This window comes from Lipophrys pholis (assembly GCF_963383615.2).
Source record: "Lipophrys pholis genome assembly, chromosome: 5".
In the NCBI taxonomy this organism is placed as follows: Eukaryota; Metazoa; Chordata; class Actinopteri; order Blenniiformes; family Blenniidae; genus Lipophrys; species Lipophrys pholis.
In genome coordinates, this window is record NC_137628.1 from 874,226 (window position 1) to 895,485 (window position 21,260).

Sequence of the window (21,260 nt, forward strand, 5' to 3'; positions counted from 1 at the left end):
TTTGCTTCTTCACATTCATCTCTCGTTCTCTGCTTCTCGTAAGAAACCAGGCCTGAGGTGAAGGACTGGTGACTCACCTCGGGAGTGCAGCAGCAGTCTGCAGGGTAAGGCGTAGGCAGAGATGGTGTGTTGGTAGACCAGAGCAGAGAGACTTCCTGCAGAGACACAGACAAATAAAGGGTCTCTTAATATCAAATCAATCAATAGTTTCAGTGTGTTAGGTGATCTAATGTCCTGGTCTGGATCAGGGGTGTCAAACATTCGGCCTTTAATCTGAAAGTCCAATTCCATCCTGCAAGATGTAAATATGAAAGATAATAAATGAAATAACAGAAAAACAGTGAGCCGGTGGTTTCAGTGAGTGGAGGCTGACAGCGAGCTCTGCTGCATGGCTATTGGTTCATTTCTAATCAGGAGGAACCAGTTCAACTAACTCGTCTTTTAGCCATGCTGTTTAACTGTCAGCCACCACTAGTTAGTGCTCCTACTGGTTAATGCTCCTACTGGTTAATGCTCCTACTGGTTAATGCTCCTCCTGGTTAGTGCTCCTCCTGGTTAGTGCTCCTACTGGTTAATGCTCCTCCTGGTTAATGCTCCTCCTGGTTAGTGCTCCTCCTGGTTAATGCTCCTACTGGTTAGTGCTCCTCCTGGTTAATGCTCCTCCTGGTTAATGCTCCTCCTGGTTAGTGCTCCTCCTGGTTAATGCTCCTACTGGTTAGTGCTCCTCCTGGTTAATGCTCCTCCTGGTTAATGCTCCCCCTGGTTAATGCTCCTACTGGTTAGTGCTCCTCCTGGTTAATGCTCCTCCTGGTTAGTGCTCCTCCTGGTTAATGCTCCTACTGGTTAGTGCTCCTCCTGGTTAATGCTCCTCCTGGTTAATGCTCCTCCTGATTAGTGCTCCTCCTGGTTAATGCTCCTACTGGTTAGTGCTCCTCCTGGTTAATGCTCCTCCTGGTTAATGCTCCTCCTGGTTAATGCTCCCCCTGGTTAATGCTCCTCCTGGTTAATGCTCCTCCTGGTTAATGCTCCTCCTGGTTAATGCTCCTACTGGTTAGTGCTCCTCCTGGTTAATGCTCCCACAGTGTGTTGGGGGGGATTAGAGGCGTTGTCCATGATGGATTCCAGCTTTGCCAGGATCGTCCTCTCATCCACCTCCTGGATGGTCAGAACCAGGCCTCCAGGACAGAACCAGTCTCTTCAGTCTCAGCCTGTCCCTCACTGCAGCAGAGAAGCACCAGCAGACTTCTGCTTTGAGAAGAGCTGAAGCTCCCACAGTGTCATGAAATGTCTTTAACAGAGTCCTGCAGAGTCCACAGGTAGAGGTCTCTGGCCCTTCATGTAGAGGGTCAGTGTTGGTGGTCCAGGTGTTTGTAGGAGTCCACTGTCTCAATGTCCAAATCCTGGATGTTCGCCACTTCTATTTCCAAACCAGTAATCACAGTAAAGTCACCTCTCCAGGTTGCTATGGTAACGTCCCGCAGGACGGACAGGAAGACGAGTTTCTTGTAACGACGTTTAACTGCTGAACAGAACCGCTTCTTCTTTCTCCTCCAACTGGACACACACACACACACACACACACACACACACACACACACACACACACACACACACACACACACACACACACACACACACACACACACACACACACACACACACACACACGCAGACACACAGGCAGTCTCCACATACTCATGCTAGTTAGCAGTGCTAGTTAGCAGTGCTAGTTAGCAGTGCTAGTTAGCAGTGCTAGTTAGCAGTGCTAGTTAGCCATGATTTCCCCCTGAGACTCTGATCCCACCGGGTTGAGTCGATAACGCGCTGATCGAGATAATGACTTCAAAAGATCGACTTTCTCTTGCTGAAGGTCTGAAGTCTTCGGAGTTCTTCAATCCTGACAGTTTTCACTGGTCGACTTCATTCATGTTGTTTATTATGGAGTTTGTGAAATGTAGGTTTCACTCGTATTTTTGGAAGTACAACTTTCATAAAAGCTTTGATTTTGTTGGTTCCTGGGTTCTGATGCTTTTTGTCAGTTGTGCTGGGATGAGGTCAGGTGAGGTATGGACTCTATATGGGTGCAACACCTCATGTCTTTACCGTTGAGTTATGAAATGAAGGCTGCTGATTGTAGATTAATTAAATGTGAATAAACATGGATCATCACTTGTCATTTATTTGAAACTATATTCTGATAGTGGAGCGCGCCAGTGTCTCATCCATTAGGCCTGTGATGAATCCTGATCTCAGCTCTGTGGGAGTGGTGAACACACCCTGAGGGCGTCAGCCACTTCTCAGGAAGCCAGACATGAGTCACTTCATGTCATCAACAAGGTCCAGACTGAGAAATCACCAAAATACTCACCAAAATACGGCTCGTGAGAGGATCCTTTGACACGAACGCCCTTCGGAGATGATTCAATGAGGAAGTGTCTGATGAGGTCTGAGCCGTTCTCTCCTGTGTCGACCAACCAAACAACAAGGACAAACATCAGTGAGGCATCAGGCCGCACGGCAGGCTCGCTGCAAAACCAGACCTCAACAGAAATAAACAACAAATCCTAAAGTCAAAGACAGAAAGACTGAAAGATTGTGCAACAGGATGTGTGTCTCCACTAAAGTTTATTTTCCACATGTTTTGCCAAAACAAACCTCAGTAACGTCAGAACAGAGTCAAATTAGACAAAAGATTTATGTCCACCAATAAGATTCCAACACATTATATTAGACAGCGCTGGGAGACAGAAGCCAGCATAGAAACTTCAGAAGTTGTTGGAAAACTCAATCTCTAACAAGTTCTTCACTTTTGCTGGAAGAATCTAATTAGATTTTTTCGTTCCCCCAAACCAGGAATCCAGTTTTCACCGGCGTCCTGCAGGAGGGAGTGTGGAACGGTTTCTACACTCTGTTTTCAAATACTTTGGTCTTGTGGAAGGAGGTGGAGGCATCAACATCAGAATCTGCTGGAGTTTTCCTTTATGTCAATGTACTTCCTGCAACTTTGTGTAAAGGAGACTGGTACCTGTTGAGGATCGCTATGGTTGTGGGTAATAAACCAATAACCCGGGTATTTAGAAAACTGTGATATTTCTCTGCATTTGGGCCGCGCATTTACACATAAATGCAGCTACGAGTAACAACAAACAATGATTTGGAAAAAGTCAGGATACAGTTACATGTACCCAGGCTTAAAAAAAAGGATATTTTCCCCTCTATGTTTAAAAAAATAAAAAAATCTTTATTTACACGGACCCGCATGTACACCTGGTTCAGAGCTTGAGCATGGCAAACCAGTAGGGGGCAGTGTAGCGAGAAGCATGAAGCCATGATAGCCAATCCTGGAAAAAAACACCACGTCACAACGTAAGTCTCCGCCGCCGCCGCCGCCGACATGGAACTTATCCAGATCTCCACTGTGGCCGGAGTTTTCAGGAATCATTGTTTGTGGTGAGTCGGAGCTGCATTTATGTGTAAATGAAGAGAAGTATCACAGTTTTTTCGTGACGTGGTGTTTTTTTGTCCAGGATTCTGATTGGCCATCATGGCTTCATGCTTCGCACTACACTGCCCCCTACAGGTTCAGCTGCTCATAGCAGCTCGGAACCAGGTGTGTATGCGGTCCGTGTAAATGAAGTTTGTTTTTAAAAAGTAGAGGGGGAAATGTCAGTTTTTGTAAAAAGCCAGGTACGTGTCAACGTGGCCTGGATGTCAGGTATGCGTCTTCCTCTGTGTGTCTCACCTCACGTTTCCTATTATCCAGTGTCTTCTCCCTCTGTGTGCGCCTCTCTGTGTTGTTATGAGTTCCACCTGTGCCCCCCCCCCCATTTCCCTGTGTATTTAAACCCCTCTGTTGTCTGTGTCGACACATCTTGTCGTTCCCGCTCCTCACTGTTATCTTTGTGCTCTCTGGTTCTTTGGTTCTGCAGTGTTTGGATTTTTAACCCCTTCACAATTATTCCAACAATAAACTCTGCTTTTATGGAAACGTGGGAGTTTGCTCTGGGGTCCATCCTCACACGACCTGACACTTAAGGACGGTGTTTATTAGGCTGAGTCATCCTCTGTAGCCTGTGCTTTGTTTTGGTTTGATGATTCTAGTTTTGTTTTATTGTAAGATTGTAAATCGCCCCGCCACCAACTGTTGTGTGTGAATGCATGACGCTCAAAAGAAGAAAATACAAAAAAGAAAAGTAAAACAAAAGAACAAAGACTCGTGACTGAAATGTGAAAAAGCCGCATCATTTCCTGGTCATCCTTCATTTTCTACGTCACTTTAAGCGACAGACACATGCACACGTTTAGAGTCGCCTGTTCACCACAAAACACGCTGTAGAGACGAGGGTCTGTTTCAGTGTCGCAGCTTTAAGGTTGGGTTGACTTTCATTTTGGCAGCAGATTGAAGAGTTATCAGCTATTTAAATAGCCAGAGTTATTTTCTGTCAGCCCTGCGTCTGTGCAGAAACAGAAACATCCCCGTGTCTGTTGCACTGCACTTCATTCAGTTGCCTTCAGATTAAAGACGAGCTTGTTTGCTTCTGAGTGGAAATGCAGACTAAAAGTGCATCGATGTATTTTCTCCATGTCAGCAAGTGAATTTCGAGCCACCTGAAGTTAAAAAGGCCGATAAGTGTAAATAGTAAATACAGCCAGCGCTGGCGTCACTAACATACAGTTTTATTGTGATATCATAAAGTAGTGCAGGAGGTCATTTCCCTGACTGACATGTTGGACTCCGAGCGTCTGTTCAAGACCGACGCATCTGCAAACGTCAGCTGATGCTCTGAGAGAGACTGCAGAAGCAGCTTCATGAAGTTAAGACGAAACTGAGAAAGATAATTCAGCTGGTACTGTTTTATTATCTTTTTTCATTTGAAAGTGATTTTAAAGCAGAGGAGTTACACCAAACCGTCTCCAGGTGTTGGTTTAACCCTGAACAGGCTCGTTGCACCCTCACCTCCTTCATATTGTTTTATGAGAGGCGCCTGCGAATGATATAAGCCTCAAGCTTGCATCACGACTCAGGTCTGTGAGGTCGCTTCCAGTGCAGACAGCTGGTTTTTCTTTGTGTTTACTGAAGTTGGGACCCAATAACAGGGACATCTCCCGCCCGGCTGCGTGGCGTAGGGCTCTCTCACGTCGTACAGCCAGGTCGGGGCGTCCTGTATGTGTGTGGATGTTTAGACCCTCAGTTCCCTGGCGTTCAGAAATAGTCAGTAGCAGCTCACCTGGGTCGCGGTTATAGGTTGTCTCTGTTTGTTCCACTTTCATCACCAAACCGAAACTGCCTCTGAAGGAAGTGCTGTCTCTCACCACAAACGCTCCGGCCTCTTTGTCCCTCACCAGAGCCTCTGCTGTAAATGAAGTACAACACCACAGTGTTTAAGCTCCTTGTTCAGAAGGAGGATGGAAAAGTAGTGACTGGTACCAAGCATTTCCTATGGAATGTCAAGGGTTAACCTCAGAATCTTGATTCTCACCGACTGTTACTGTCTGTAAACATTTACACATCTGATGCCAGCAGTCTCATCACCCAGGAGGCCATTTTGACAAGGTAACATACATTTAAGCATTATATTCATTTCTGAACTCTTGGTCAGAGTCCTCTCCCGGTCAGGCTGAAACACCAAGCCCTTCTTGCAGAAAGTGGGAAGAACTTGGATGTGGCAGTCCCTGAGCACCCTGGGAGTCAATCTAAATAACCCAATGAACTAGGCCACTATGTCAATTGGAGGATTTGAAGATATTTGCCATTTGTTGTGGACCAGAGTCTACTAAGTAGAAGCAGACCACATGGCAGCCTTCAGCTCCATGTTGGACCCGTTCCCGGTCACCTGCAGGCAGAAATTCCTCCCCAGGGATTTTGTCACAGTGGATGAACAACTCAGTTCAGAGGGAGGATCAAGTTTCTGTAGACTACGCCGAGTTAGTTACACAAAATATAATTTAAAAAATTATCTTTAAACAAAAGTTACGAAGTTTCTTAAGGTGTTTACAAAAACACATTGATTGTAACTGGAGTCATTATTGACCTGCAGGTATCGGTAGGTCAGGGTCCGAGGGTTAAAGTAACTAGTAAGTGAAAGGATTCTGCTCGTTGTTTGGAGAGAACAGAACACGTAGAAACAAGGCAGCAGGTCTTCAGATGTTTGATTTCAAGATGTCTCACCTTCTGCTCGGTTGACGTGTGGACGGAACCAAAACTTTGACGTGTCCATGACAAACTTCATGGACGGCTGGCTGCCGCTGAACCGTGCCTGGAACCCTGACCTGCCAGAGGCCGGCGCCGGCACGGTGCAGATCCAGTCCATCTCTGGTCCTGCAAGCTGAGCGTCCAGGTCCGGCTGCGGTGTGCCGTTGATGAGCAGGACAGGAATATCAGTCTGTGAGCCAGACGGTGAAGCAGGCTTCATGCATAAGCCTTTGCTGTTGAGTTCCTGTTGATGTCCTCGCTTCACCAGCGGAGGCTTTTCTGGACTGTGTCTCATTCTGGACTCGTCAGTGAAACAACTGATCGTGTTGGAGAAGAAGGAGTCCGGACTGTCGCTGTCGAATCCAGCCAGAGAGAGCGAGCTGCACACAGAAGAGACCATCAGCCAGAGAGAGAGAGAGAGAGAGAGAGACAGAGAGACAGAGAGACCATCAACCAGAGAGAGAGAGAGAGGGAGAGAGAGAGAGAGAGACCATCAGCCAGAGAGAGAGAGAGAGAGAGAGAGACAGAGAGACCATCAACCAGAGAGAGAGAGAGAGAGAGAGAGACCATCAGCCAGAGAGAGAGAGAGAGAGAGAGAGAGAGAGACCATCAGCCAGAGAGAGAGAGAGAGAGAGAGACCATCAACCAGAGAGAGAGAGAGAGAGAGACCATCAGCCAGAGAGAGAGAGAGAGAGGGAGAGAGAGAGAGAGAGAGAGAGAGAGAGAGAGAGAGAGACCATCAACCAGAGAGAGAGAGAGAGAGGGAGAGAGAGAGAGAGAGAGAGAGAGAGAGAGAGAGAGAGAGACCATCAACCAGAGAGAGAGAGAGAGAGAGACCATCAGCCAGAGATAGAGACCATGAACCTCTGGACCATGAACCATCCATCCAGAGATCTAATCCATCCAAAGTCCTGGACCAACCCAGACCAACCCAGACCTCTGGACTGACCACCAGCCCTCCCCCCCTTGGCCTCAGCTGCGCCTTGACACCATCCATGAACATCAGGAACAGGCGGGTGAGAAGGTCTGACCTTGGTGGAGCCTGTCTGAGTTTTTGAGCTTCTTAAATTAAACTTAATTTGAATTAGTTTCTCCTGACGTGGGACTAAAAGAGGAATGTTGATGGAGTGACTCACTGTACCACCCAGTGGTGTAAAGTGGTATTCCTCGTCGGACTGAGTCCAGGCTAGCTGGTTAGCTTGCTAACCTTGCCGGATTGTCTGCTACAGCATGATGCTTATTTCCTGTTTGCTATAACCTGACCCAGACTGCAGTGCAGTGAGGAGATGTTTACCTGCCGAGGATGTAGCTGGTGTCTGAGCAGGTTGACGTGGAGAGCAGCGAAACGGCACTGTTCCTGTTGGAGTGCGACGGGCGCAGGGGCCCCTGGGAACCGTCGTTCCTCCTCCGGGGGGCGCTCCCACAGGGCAGCGGGGGCAGCGAGCATGTCGGGGAGGTGGAGAACACCAGCACCCCCTGTGGGCTGCAGCTTAGACTGCCCTGCGATGGAATGGCTATACTGGGAGACATGGCTCGTAGTGGTGAGGACGCAGAGTGTGGAGAACATCCCCGAGGAACCAGCATGCAGCGGGGGTCTTCTTCTTCCAGGCATAATGTGTCTGCATGTTGCAGCAAAGAGAGCAGACAGTGGACAGTGTTTATTAAAAGGGCTCGGCTGTGCAAACACTGACTTTCTGCTGCAGGCGGCTGCTTGCACAGGAGAGAATTCCTCCCTAACTTCACGCTTCCACTGCTGCATGTTTGGCTGTTTGGCTGTTGCAATGATACCAGATCCTCCAGAGGAGTCTGAGCTTGTTCTTGTGGAACTGAACTTATGTTTGCTTCATAGTATTCTCCAAGAAAACTGTGTTTTTTTTTCTTCTTCATTTTGTTTTTTAAATCACTGAAGTAGAGCATTTTTCCGAGAGGTTTAGCAATTTCACCATCAATAAGTAAACTAAATCAAAGGTTTGATCAGAAAATGGTGTAAAAAACAGACAAACCAACAGCAGAACAGTCAGAACACAGAACATAGAAAACAAATCACACAGACGGAGGGTGGGGGTGTGGGTGGGGGTTCAATCCTTGAGCTATTTCTGTTGAGCTCAGGTCTGATCTGTGTGTCTGCAGCGATCATTCACATGAGGGTGTGGTGTTTGTCTGGGCTCAAATCCCAAAGAAGCAAAAGTGGTGCAATTACTACACCATATTAAAATAAAAAGAACAGCTTCTGACAAAGGAGGGGTAAAATTCCACAGCCTGGAGATACATGTTATTTATGGACTGGGCTGTGTCTCAGGACGCAGTGATTCAGGCTGTGCTCACACTTGTTGAGTGGATTCCTCCGGCTGATATCTGACGCTTGGAATATTTGACCAAATACAAGACCAGGAATCATATCCGGTGGGTGACGAAGACAATCTTTGGATTGTGGCTGTGTTTCTAAGAGCTTTGGGCTCACAGCTGAAGAGTTTTTAACCTCCTAGAATTGGCCGGAAAATGAGATCCCCTGACATTTTCTTGATCTTAAAGTTTGTTTGTAGTTTGTAAAGTGAAAACTGGCTTATGAAAAGTAGTAAATGGATTAATGAAATGAGGATACATGTGGTTATGATCTAAATGATTTGTTCTCTTCTGTTTGTAGAAAAGAGTTGAAGCCTTCGGCAGCAGGATGTTCATCTTTGAAGATCTTTCACCACTCGGGAAACACCATTTCTCACAGTGTGGATTTAAAGCAGGAACTCTGCTGTGAGGTTTCAGGGGATTATGCCCTGGGGTCCAGGGTCGGTTTGGGGGTGTCAGATTATATAACAGAGGAGATTTTCAAGATTGGCTTTGTAAATGTCAAAGAAACCCCGAACTGGACTCTTTCTAGAAGGCTGACAATGAAGATCCGATGTTAGTCAGCAACCTGGTAAAAAAGCCACCAATCACAGCACAGCTGGCAACAATTCAGAGGCAACATGGACTGATTGACAGGTTGTGGGGTGCCATGTGCCTTCCTTTACTTTAGGTAGGTAGGTTTCTTTCTACTTGAAATGAAGAATACCTCATGTTTTACAGAAGACGTGTCCTCCAGTGTTTGGCTCCACTGGAATGTTTTCACTAATCAGACACCAAAGGAGACCGTCGCCCTTTTATTTGAGACATTTTGGGAAGTCGCAAAAAAAAGAACGGTCTAGAACCCCCAAAAAGACTTTCAAATTTAAAGCACTGTAAAGTATTGACGGTGTCGGTTTCATGCACCTGACGGCGGGCGGATGCACGGCGGACTGTTGTCGCCCTGGATGAGTTCAAAGGTGGGATCCAGTTCCAGGATGAGCTGGTTGAGGTTTTGTAGGGAAATCTCCAGGTCGGGTGCGTCGCGGGGACAGCTCGGACTCTCACTGACGGCTTCCTGGGCTGAGTCGATGCGGATGGTCTGGCCCACCCGCAGGACGTGATTGGGTATCATTGGGGACATGCCGTTGGCTGTCGGCATCATGTTAGGAGATCTCACCGTCTTGTGGAACTACAAGGACAGAAAGACAACAGACGGACCAGATCAGTTCCAGTGTTTCTACTCCTTCGCCCATCAGACGTCCGACCAAACCACTTAGTATTCTAGCATTTTAGCCAAACATGATCAGCCTCTTCCCGGCAGTAGAACCTCCATTATTTATTCTCTTCTGATAAAGAGCTGAAGTGAGTTTAATCACAGTTTAAACTCCACTTTCATCAGTAATGATTCAGAAAATACTTACTGAAGTAGCAATGCTGACGATACTCATTACAGGTTACTTTTGTTGTAGGTGCTGTCTCTCGCCGCATTAGCATTAGCATTAGCATCAGTCTGTGTCCACAGTGGCTGTGATTAGCATTAGCCATTAGCTACCCTCTCCAAATAATCCAACCTTGTGCAGATTATTAATGTGGGCCTAACTGAGGGAGACCATTTTGCAAGAGGTACTTTATCAGATAGAGTATCTATACTCTTTGTTTTATTTTAAGAACTTGAGTAAGGAAGCTCATTATTTTATGAGCAACATTCTTACACTTACTGAGTTCAGACTTCGTCTTGATGGTCGTCAAATGTCGCTTTGTTCACTCCTCTAATGAAACGTAAAAAAACATATTGTTTATGCACTAAAACCCTTTTTATGCTTCGTAGAATACACGGAACCTTCTTTTCATTCCTTGTTCTGACGGCTTTGTTCATTTTATTATCTCATCTTCCTTCTGAGGCACTTTGAGCCTCTTGTGCCACATTCATTATTCAGTGATGCCCTCCTGATTTTACTTCACAGTCGGTGATGATTAACTCTGAAGTTGCTGTAAACTGACAGACAACTTGTCTGTGATCACATCAGTGTGTCGTGTTTCCCAATCCCTGCAGGAGGCAGCTCAGTCACACCATAAGGTGTTCCCTGTGCTGATATCAGCATGAATGGAGCTGTAAAGCTCTGACTTTCAGACCGGGTGTGGCAGCTTGCTGAGTCACACAGGTACTGGAACTGTCTGTTGCTGGGACTACTGCAGTGTTTTCCTACAACATTCCTTCCAAAAGTCCACTGCAGGAAGTCTTACACATTCTCACAGTATTTAACATCCAATGAAGTCTCCCCTCAGCCGGCATCATGAGCCTACGGGGTGAAGCAGCTTCTCAAACAGCGTAGAAAGTCTCATTAATCTTTTAGAAGCAGCTTTGTTAACCTGCTGCGACTGTTTATGTAAAGAGCTTTCAAACTAGGAGAAGTTAGTGTCAGTTGCAGACACAGTCAGTAATATGCATTAAGGCAGAAATCAGATATCACCTTACCTTATAGTTACTGTGCTGCTGTAAAGTTGCTTTCACTCCTCAGCCTCTTCAATGCTTCCCAGTTTACCTGCTGCATGTTTTTATTGCGAGAATCCCAACCCTTTTCCCAGTGAGCCAATCACAGGCCGGGATGACAGATCCTTCATGCTTTGGCTGATGACGTCACACTGACAGTGAGAAGTGTGTGATGCTCAGTGTGTGATGCTCAGTGTGTGATGCTCAGTGTGTGATGCTCAGTGTGTGACGCTCCGAGGTTCTTTAGAAAACAGTCACTTTTCTATCACTCTATTCACATCCACAGCTCAGTCCAGCTGTCGGTGAACTGTGTGATCGATGGATTGTTCAGATCAAAATCATGTCGCCGCCGGGCAAAAGGTGGTGAAATGAAGTCGCTGTGGGGACGTTTTCAGTCGACCTACGACCTCCAGCAGGACGGGAATATATATATATATATATGTATGTGTGTGTGTGTGTGTGTGTGTGTGTGTGTGTGTGTGTGTGTGTGTGTGTGTGTGTGTGTGTGTGTGTGTGTGTGTGTGTGTGTGTGTGTGTGTGTGTGTGTGTGTGTGTGAGTGTGTGTGTGTGTGTGTGTGTATATGTATTATATATATAAAAGAAGAGCCAGATGGTTCAGAACTTCTGGAGTGAAATATAAACAACTTCAGGAAAGCCGGAGAACGCTGGCCGCCACTAGTGGAAGTTTTGGAATGAGCACTGAGGTGAGGCCCCCAGATGGCCTGGCCTTCAGACTTTTAACCACATTGTTTATCCTGATACTTCGTTTCGCTGTCGCATGTTGACTCATCGTTCCACCACTGTTGCATCTTCATTGACTTAGGGAACATCCACATGACGATAAAACGATCTTTGTCCTCCCTGTCCTTCTCCCAACAAACCGTCCTCACCTCACTATGAACACGGCTCAACACGAGGCTTCAGGCCATGTAGTACACATGCCAGGCCTTTAGGGGCGCTGTGACTCACCAAACACAATAAAAACGCAGAAGAAGACAGACCACATAGACATGTAGAAGTAGACTCCTGCACATAAACACATAAACTCCTATTATAACTCTAGTTTTATAGGTCTATGGCCCCGCTCCGCCTGCTTCTAGCTTCTGCAGCTCCACCCGAGCTTCTAGTCCCTGATTGTTCTGGTTATTAGGTGACGTAGCGGTTATTAGGTGACGTAGTGGTTATTAGGTGACGTAGTAGACCGCGGTGGGGGGAGGAGGGGCATGATTACGTAATCTTTTTTCCAAGGATGATCGTCTTTGCCGACTTTGCCGTCCACACCCACGGACACGAACCGGGGTTTTAGAATTTACCCACTCTGGGACCCGTGTTCAAAAAACCCCGTCTTCGGGCTCCTAAACGCCTCATGTGGATGATAGGCCAGAACCAGCTGGCGTAGGTAAACCGGTTCCCTGGTGTGGACGGCCCCTTAAACAGCCCAGAAAACAAACCAGGCCAGTTCCATAGCTTTTCCACAGTTTGTCCGAGTGGCCTTTCCCAGGAAGTTGGTGGTTGAATGCTGTTGGTTCGTTTGCGTTCTGAGGCGGGGCTTAGCTGAAGGTCAATTACAGCTTAAAATCTACATTTTTTTATACCGTTAATTATAAACTTTGCTTTCCAATATAAAACATACAAAAACATCCAATGAGACGAAACCTATCTAACCTTGCTATGTTCATATGGTTTTATTCAGACATTTACAACGTCTTCTCTTTACCGTGCTTTATATGACACTCCTTCAAACTCTAGAAAATCTGTGGAGATCAAAATCACTCAGATTGTGTTATTTTGATTTGGACCAAGAGTCTGAAGCAGTTCAGTGTAACCCTCAATGTTGTCATTTTTTTATTTAACAAGTAAATACAGAAAAACAGGCGAGTAACATTTTCATCTTCAGGTAATCAAGTTTGCATCAAACCTCCAAAGTACTCGCTCCCCCTGGAGGTCAAAAGTACATTCACATACATAACAACATGTTATAATACCAGAGGACAGTTATTGTGTAATAACAACATAAAGTCTGTGGGATCTCTTATACATGCTTGAGGCTTTATAGCATCCGAGCCAGAGAACCCAGACAAAACCAACACAAAAAATGAACATTTCACGATGTACTATCATCTTATTTTACTTGACACATATGCTGGTCAGCCAAACCTTTACGACCACTCACAGGCAAAGTGAATGAGTTTCTCGATAGCACAGCTTCTGTGAATATTTTGTCCACATTTGGTTTTAGAAGCATAACAATATCAGAGCATTGAAGCCTGCAGTGGTCAGTTTCTATTAAAAGTGGCATAAGGAGCTTTCAAGACTTGAAGGCTCTGCTGCAGGTACCTGGGCACCATGTGGATTTATGGAGCTAGACAGTGTTAGGTCGGTGGTCTTTATGTTTCAGCTGATCGGTGTTTCGTAAGTCCACTGTGAGGTCTGCAGGAGAGGAGATATCGTCCTCTGTGGTCTAAGGTGAGAATGTGGTGGTGGTCTCGGTTTCAGTGGCTCCTGAGCTCCTCCTGCCGCAGGTGTACCTGAAGAACATCTCCTGGCTCATGCAGCCAAAGTCCTTCAGCAGCTTCAGGAGGTCGTGACGAAACTTGACACCGATAAACGCATAGACGAAGGGGTTCAGGCAGCACCTGAGGAAGGCCACGCTCTGCGTGATGTCGGTGGCGTATACAAGCCCGTTATCATAGCTGCAGCTCTCGGTTCCTCCCTGTGCCGTCACAATGGTGGTCCAGAAGAGCACCAGGTTGTACGGCACCTGGCAGAGCAGGAACACCGTGACCACCGCCAGAATGACCTTGATGGCCTTGTTCCGCTCCAGGTTGCGAGCCTGATAAAGCGTCTGAACGATGCTGCTGTAACAGAAGGCCATGACCAGGAGCGGGAGCACGAAGGTGAAAACGATCTGGCTCATCTGGACGCCGATGCGCAGCCTGTCGAAGTGGCTGGAGAACGGGGAGCAGGTGTTGTTGGTGATGTTGGTGTACGCCATTTCCGGTATGGAGAAGACGAGCGCCGCCATCCAGATGAAGGCGGTGGACACCTTGCTGATGAGGACGGCTCGGGAGCGGTGACGGTGAGCGGACACGGCCTTGGCGATGGCGAAGTAGCGGTCCACGCTGATGGAGGAGAGGAGGAACATGCTGCTGTAGAAGCTGACCTTGTAGACGGTGTACATGGCCTTGCACAGCGGGAGACCCAGAACCCAATGCGCCATGGAGCTGGCCGCCCAGAACGGGAGCGACAGAGCAAACAGCAGGTCAGCGAAGGACAAGTTGAGCAGGTACACGTCCGTCATGGTCTTCAGACGCCTGAAGTAGAAGACGGTGAAGATGACCAGCAGGTTTCCCGTCAGCCCCAGGAAGCAGACGGCGGAGTAGAAAACAGGCATGAACCAGAGGCGGAACTGAAGGTTGGTGTTTTTTGAACACACTGAGGGAAAGTCGCTGTAATCCAAACTGGGAAAAGCGCTGTCGTCAGAGTAATTGGAGAGGGTAACGTTCTCCCCATCTTCACACGAGCAGAGCTGAAACCAGAGGCAGAGTCAATCCTTTTAGTTATCAAGTCCCTTCAAAAGGTAAAACCGTCCACATTGACTGAACAAGCCGGAAGGAGGGTTGTGTCTTTGGGGTTATTTCTTTGTTGTGATAATGCTTCTTGGCAATCAAAATATAACTCTAGGTGGAAGTGTGTTCCGTTGTAGTTTAATTTAAATGCTGCATTTGTAGGATGAACAGCAGAGCAGGTGGGATGCACTGACTTTCTCTACCAAAGTCAAACAGCTTCCTGTCTGCTAAATTAATGAGGTGTTCAATGTTCAATGTTAAATCCACCAGACACACAATCAGACTCTGTCATTAGCTCACATATTCAGCTCTGCTGCTCGTCCTACAAACGCATTTCACAAAAACAAGTCGGGCTTGTATGAACTGAATCTGAAGTCAAGAAAAGGGAAAGTTTCTTTAGTTCCAACTCACAGCACCATCCTGTGGTACAAACTAATTATAACTTATGATATGATAATCCAAGTTATTTGAAAGTGCCTTCCAAGGAACCCAAAGTCACTGTACAAAGAACAAGCAGCTCAAATCAGGAAGTTTAACCGATTAAAAATAAAATTGAATAAAAAATTGTAGAGGAAGGAGGGATGGTGTGACGCAGAAGAGTCTGAACACAGATTTGAGTTTGGATTTGAAGATGAGGAATGAGGAAGAGTTAAGGATGTCAGAGGTAAGGAGTTCCACAGCAGCTGAATGCTCTGATCCCCGTAGAACTGGATGGAGGAGGAGGAACAGGAGCTGGATGGAGGAGGAGGATCAGGAGGATCAGGAGCTGGATGGAGGAGGAGGATCAGGAGCTGGATGGAGGAAGAGGATCAGGAGCTGGATGGAGGAGGAGAATCAGGAGGAACAGGAGCTGGATGGAGGAGGAGGATCAGGAGGATCAGGAGCTGGATGGAGGAGGAGGATCAGGAGCTGGATGGAGGAAGAGGAACGGGAGCTGGATAGAGGAGGAGGATCAGGAGGATCAGGAGCTGGATGGAGGAGGAGGAACAGGAGCTGGATGGAGGAGGAGGAACAGGAGCTGGATGGCGGAGGAGGATCAGGAGCTGGATGGAGGAAGAGGAACGGGAGCTGGATAGAGGAGGAGGATCAGGAGGATCAGGAGCTGGATGGAGGAGGAGGAACAGGAGCTGGATGGAGGAAGAGGAACAGGAGCTGGATGGAGGAGGAGGAACAGGAGCTGGATGGAGGAGGAGGAACAGGAGCTGGATGGAGGAGGAGGAACAGGAGCTGGACGGAGGAGGAGGAACAGAGAGCAATTCTGATTCAAATAGTATTGTAGTAACAGAAGTTCTGATTCTGATAGTATCCTAGTAACAGTAATTCTGACTCTAATAGTATTGTAGTAACAGAAGTTCTGATTCTAATAGTATTGTAGTAACAGTAATCCTGACTCTAATAGTATTGTAGTAACAGAAGTTCTGATTCTAATAGTATTGTAGTAACAGTAATCCTGACTCTAATAGTATTGTAGTAACAGTAATCCTGACTCTAATAGTATTGTAGTAACAGTAATTCTGACTCTGATTGAGGGTGGAGTTGCTGTATGAGGTGATGTGGTTGAATGGAGGAGTTTCAGTGAAGTAGTTGTGTGTAGTACCCTTAACCACTTCCTTCAGAGGAACTGTATCACGAGAAGAAGAAGTTATTAACCCTTTGTGGGTCAACATGTTTCTTTAACACTTGATATCTGTGGCCTGAGGAAAGCAGCTGCACATGTATGATGGCATTACTATAGTAAAAGTATTTGTCAGTGGGTCTGGAGAGTTGTTGTCTGTAGTTCAATCTGTCTGTCCACAGGCAGAGCTGTCAATGCCAGAACAATTTGTCAACGTGAACCTGAAACTGCAAAAGTCGTCTCATAATTTGTCCGTCTGTAATTAGAGATATAAATGTGTAAAACACCTGCTCATCTGTATTAGAATGTGTACATGTAATAGGGTTTGTTGTTGAAGATATTTGTTGTTGAAAAGTCTGTTTTCAGCTTCAGGTACTGAAAATACAGACAAACTACCAGTTCGTGAAGCAGTTTCACAACTTGGCTGCTTCTTTTTCAAATGTGACTTTTTCTACACTTCTGCCACGAAATGACTCAAAGTTGTAATGCCTGGGTTTCCTCGGTCCTCAGCTCAGGCTCACAGGCTCCTTCATTCTGGCAGTCCTCCATCGCTGAAAGTCACAGTATACATACGTTCACGGTGACTCACACTGAAGTCAAAGCATTTGGGTTTTAGATCGATTTAATCAGCGATGAGGCGACAGCGATCCGATCACTGCAGCAAGGTGGTCGGAAAGATCCAGTGGGCGGCTGTAATAGCAAGGACCAGGTTCACCCACAGGCCTGTCTGGTACCACCGCATGAGGCCTCCAGTAATTCTTTAACAATGTTTTTAAGAGGACCCGTTACTTATCACTCTTACACACATCAACATCTCCTGCCACTGGGAGCGTATCAAAGTTTATTTTCAGATATTAGCTGATTGTTTCTGGAGGCTCAACTTGTCTCCACCCTGCCCCACCATGTGGCGTACGCTCCATAACTCTGGGGCACAGCACCACCTGCCCTGCAGCTACTGAGGTTCAGGGCAGAAGAGCGGTATGTGAGCCTGAGCTCGGGGTATCTAAACCCAGGCTTTACACCAGGGGTCCCCAAACTCTTTCCTGTGAGGGCCACAGAACTCTTCCCTTCTCTGATGGTGTGACGATCGCAGAGGCGCCTCAACGTACAAATGGTTTGTTTTCCAGAAAGACACACCAAATAACCAAATAACCAAATAACCAAATATATAATAACACTAGTTATGAAATAAACAATAACCAAATATATAATAACACTATTTATGAAATAAACAATAACCAAATATACAATAACACTATTTATGAAATAAACAATAACCAAATATATAATAACACTATTTATAAAATAAACAATAACCAAATATATAATAACACTATTTATAAAATAAACAATAACCAAATATATAATAACACTATTTATAAAATAAACAATAACCAAATATATAATAACACTATTTATAAAATAAACAATAACAAATATATATAATAACACTATTTATAAAATAAACAATAACCAAATATACAATAACACTATTTATAAAATAAACAATAACCAAATAACCCTCTGAGTTCTTCACAGAAACAAAAGTCACATTAAGGCTTGATTGATTTATAATGATAAATATTTGTCAAATATCAAAATGACCTTGAAATCATGGCTAAAATTAAAGATTAAATCAAGTCAAGTCCTTCATTCATGAGACACAACTATACACAGTAATTAAAGTATTAAAGTATTAACCATTTACAGATATCTCCTGATATTTCACCTAAAGACTTTTCAACAGGTTTTCCTTTTAGTTCTGTACTGGTTTAAAACTAGTACAGAAGAAAGTAAAAGGATTTGCTTGTTCTGAAATGAGTCACAGTGAAACGGTGATGTCACGTGACCAGGTGACCACGGGACCACGTGACCAGGTGACCACGGGACCAGGTGACCACGGGACCACGTGACCATGTGACATGTGGTCACGTGACCATGTGACCACGTGACCATGTGTATGGAAGCGAATGTGGCTCAAAAATCAATTTTAAATGTTTTAACAGAAAAGCTTTTTCATTTTCACACTAAACTGCATGTTTTGACTCTTAAATAAAAATTAATAATCAATCATCCAAACTGCTTTTTTAATTTTCTTTGACAAGGCTGATTAACTTAATGAACTAGAGACCAAAATTCATTTTGAATTCTCAGATTTTAAAAATGCATCAGCAGAACTGCCTTTTGTTGCGGCTGCACAGCTTCACTGGTGAATAAAAGGACCAACTCGTCATTTTCACTCAAAAGAAAAGCTGAAGAGGAACTTTGTCGTTTTCATGATTCTTCCTACAAAACGAGAAACCCCGACTCAGGAAAGGAAAACGCCGTTTGGACACCGTCGTCACTAAAACACAGTTTTTTCCTCAGTATTTCTATTTATTCTTCCAGTTTTTTAACAAAGCTGAAGATTTATGAGAATCGAGGCAGTTAATTCAAATAATACGAGTTATTATAAGTTTCTATTTTAATCAACTTTTATTAGATCATTTTTCATTTGAAATATTCTCAGTAATCTGGAGATATTCCAGTTGTTGTTGGTCAAAATGGGATTAGACTGAGCGCCGCGGCCTCTACCTGGTGTTTATGAACAAAGTTAACGTGTTGAAACTATTTTACATAAAAGCTGTTTCATTCCTTCTTCTTTTTCTTTTGAAGAGAATTATATTAATTGAGGAACCAAAGCCGGCGGCGGTCGACCCAGCTCCCTCCAGAACCCAGACCAGGAACCTGATTGTGTCTCTGCAGAACAACTTCTTACCTGCAAACGGACCAAGACCAGGAGAGTCGGCAGGAAGTTCTGAAGATCTGAAACCAAAACAAAACAAGCGTGACCAACATGAGGAGAGTGAAGGTTCAGTGCTTCTGAAGACGGGCGGCTGCTTTAGTGTTTCTCTCTCTGGTGCACAGAAGAAATCCAAACGTCCAAACGTCCAAACGTCCAAACGTCCAAACGTCCGAACGTCCAAACACCCAAACGTCCAAACGTCCAAACGTCCAAACGTGTTCACGACTACTGTTCCTCTCTGCACGTTCACCACAGCTCACACTGAGGACGCTTCCACCACGTCGTCCTGAGGACGCTTCCACCACGTCGTCCTGAGGACGCTTCCACCACGTCGTCCTGAGGACGCTTCCACCACGTCGTCCTGAGGACGCTTCACTTCTCTCATGAAGACTCAGTTAATGACAAGAAGTTTTCTAAAAGACTTTTACACGGCCGGGTTTTGGTCGCCGTGCCGACAGCTTCACCCCCCCCCCCCCCCCCCCCCAGCTCTTCCTCCTCAGCATTAACATGTTTGTCTCATTGCTGTTTTCTGATTGGAAAAGCTGAATGTTTTGGGTGAAATTGAGATTAAATGGTAGCCGGTGTACCTCCAGAGGTACACGCACATAAAGTCAGACTGCAGTAATACTCCCATCGGAGGGAGAATAAACTCCTGAGTGACAGTAGAAGAAGTACTCACCGCTGACAGGCGTCATGTTGACTGAGCCTTCGACCACAGAGCTCTCTCACTTCACTCACGTCCTTTGTCTCTCCTGAGACCTCAAATACAAACGAGAATACCAACATTGAACTTTAGCAGTGGATTACTTCCACAAAACTTCTTCTTCTACTTCAATCTGCTGACTGGGACGTCCTTTTCTCTCTTCATCTTAAGAGTTGGCCTCGATAAGGTGCTGCCGATGTTAAAGAAACACTTACATGATGGAGCAGTGGAGGAAGATGCTCTATAATCTGGATGTTCGTGAGAAAGATGCTCTATAATCTGGGTGTTCGTGAGAAAGATGCTCTATAATCTGGATGTTAGAGGAGGAATGTGCTCTATATTCTGGATGTTGGTGGGGGGGGGGTGCTCTGTAATCTGGACGTTAGAGAAGGAATATGTTCTATAATCTGGCTGTTAGTGGGGAAGATGCTCTATAATCTGGGTGTCAGTGAGGAAGATGCTCTATAATCTGTATGTTCCTGAGGAAGATGCTCTATATTCTGGAGGTCGGTAGGGAAGGTGCTCTGTAATCTGGATGTTGGAGGAGGAAGATACTCTATAATCTGGATGTTAGAGGAGAAGGATGCTCTATAATCTGGATGTTAGTAAGGAAGGTGTTCTAATAATCTGGATGTTAGAGGAGGAAGATGCTCTATAACCTGGATGTTAGTGAGGTAGGCGCTCTATAATCTGGATGTTACTAAGGAAGATGCCCTGTAAACTGGATGTTAGTGAGGAACATGCTCTATAATCTGGATGTTAGTGAGGAAGATGCTCTATAACCTGGATGTTAGTGAGGAAGATGCTCTATAACCTGGATGTTACTAAGGAAGATGCGCTATAATCTAGATTTAGTGAGGAAGATGCGTTATAATCTGCTTCACTCCCCACTTGTTACACCAAACACACTCGTTCCTGTGAGTTAATCTGAGGTAATCTGGTGTGAATCATGTATGAACGAGTCGTTTCAGGGAAACAGCGGAGTGATAAGTGTTACTCAGATTATCACATCTAGTAAAGCATGAATGTTTGAAGTAGGAGAGGGGATTATAGACTTTCCTCCTGGGATTATGAAAGTGATTCTGGTTCTGGTCGGAGTGCTTCGTGTGTTGCTGCCTGTGCCACTTGTTGCCTTCAGACCTGCAGTGGGCCAAAGATGAAGCCCTGCAGAACGCCTCTGCGCCGCTCTGCTCCGCTCTGTAAACACCTGCGTCTGCGGTTTGTGGTGTGAAGACTCTCAAACTTTCCCTTCAGCAGCTCCGACCGCAGCGTTAAAGATTTGCACGTTTTCCACGCTGACGGTTGAAGCACGGCTGAACGACCGTGGAGCCGTCGAGCAGCGCGGCGCCACGCTGATCTTTACCAGGAGATCGAACCTCCTTCAGCGCAGGAACTTTCTGAGCAGAACCATTCGTTCTGAGTACACTGTACTACACACTACTACACACTGTTTTACACACTACTACACACTGTAAACACACTGTAAACACACTGTAAACACATTGTACCACCCACTGTACTACACACTGTACCACACACTACCACACACTGTACCACACACTACTACACACTGTACCACACA

The 21,260-nt window shown here is 45.6% G+C and overlaps 2 protein-coding genes across 3 annotated transcripts; both read right to left on the reverse strand.

The window, feature by feature from the left end:
• Nucleotides 1-15: 15 nt before the first annotated feature.
• LOC308109755 (tensin-4-like) lies at nucleotides 16-11,047 on the reverse strand (the record flags this gene model as incomplete). The annotated part of the gene is made up of 7 exons (XM_080463555.1): nucleotides 10,992-11,047; nucleotides 9,440-9,704; nucleotides 7,488-7,812; nucleotides 6,170-6,573; nucleotides 5,229-5,354; nucleotides 2,369-2,461; nucleotides 16-155 (listed from the first exon to the last, which is right to left on the reverse strand). The coding sequence occupies exons 2-7, from the start codon at nucleotides 9,675-9,677 to the stop codon at nucleotides 16-18; spliced, it is 1,326 nt and encodes a 441-aa protein (XP_080319681.1). The 5' UTR covers nucleotides 9,678-9,704; nucleotides 10,992-11,047.
• A 1,621-nt stretch (nucleotides 11,048-12,668) lies between these two features.
• ccr7 (chemokine (C-C motif) receptor 7) lies at nucleotides 12,669-19,919 on the reverse strand. Of its 2 annotated transcripts, none has more exons than XM_080464464.1 (3): nucleotides 19,655-19,919; nucleotides 18,949-18,995; nucleotides 12,669-14,535 (listed from the first exon to the last, which is right to left on the reverse strand). In XM_080464464.1, exons 1-3 carry the CDS (start codon nucleotides 19,668-19,670, stop codon nucleotides 13,468-13,470), a joined length of 1,131 nt encoding a protein of 376 aa, XP_080320590.1. In that variant the 5' UTR covers nucleotides 19,671-19,919; the 3' UTR covers nucleotides 12,669-13,467. The 2 variants fall into 2 exon arrangements, with proteins under 2 accessions (XP_080320590.1, XP_080320591.1); XM_080464465.1 differs by having other exon boundaries at nucleotides 12,829-15,802; nucleotides 19,655-19,672.
• Between the last annotated feature and the right edge of the window lie 1,341 nt (nucleotides 19,920-21,260).

What these genes read in the sequence shown, in the direction of transcription:
- ccr7 (XM_080464464.1), bottom strand. An exon ending in TGGTCTTGGTCCGTTTGCAG is followed by an intron (nt 14,536 to 18,948) that starts GTAAGAAGTTGT and finishes CTCTGGTTTCAG; the next exon opens with CTCTGCTCGTGTGAAGATGG.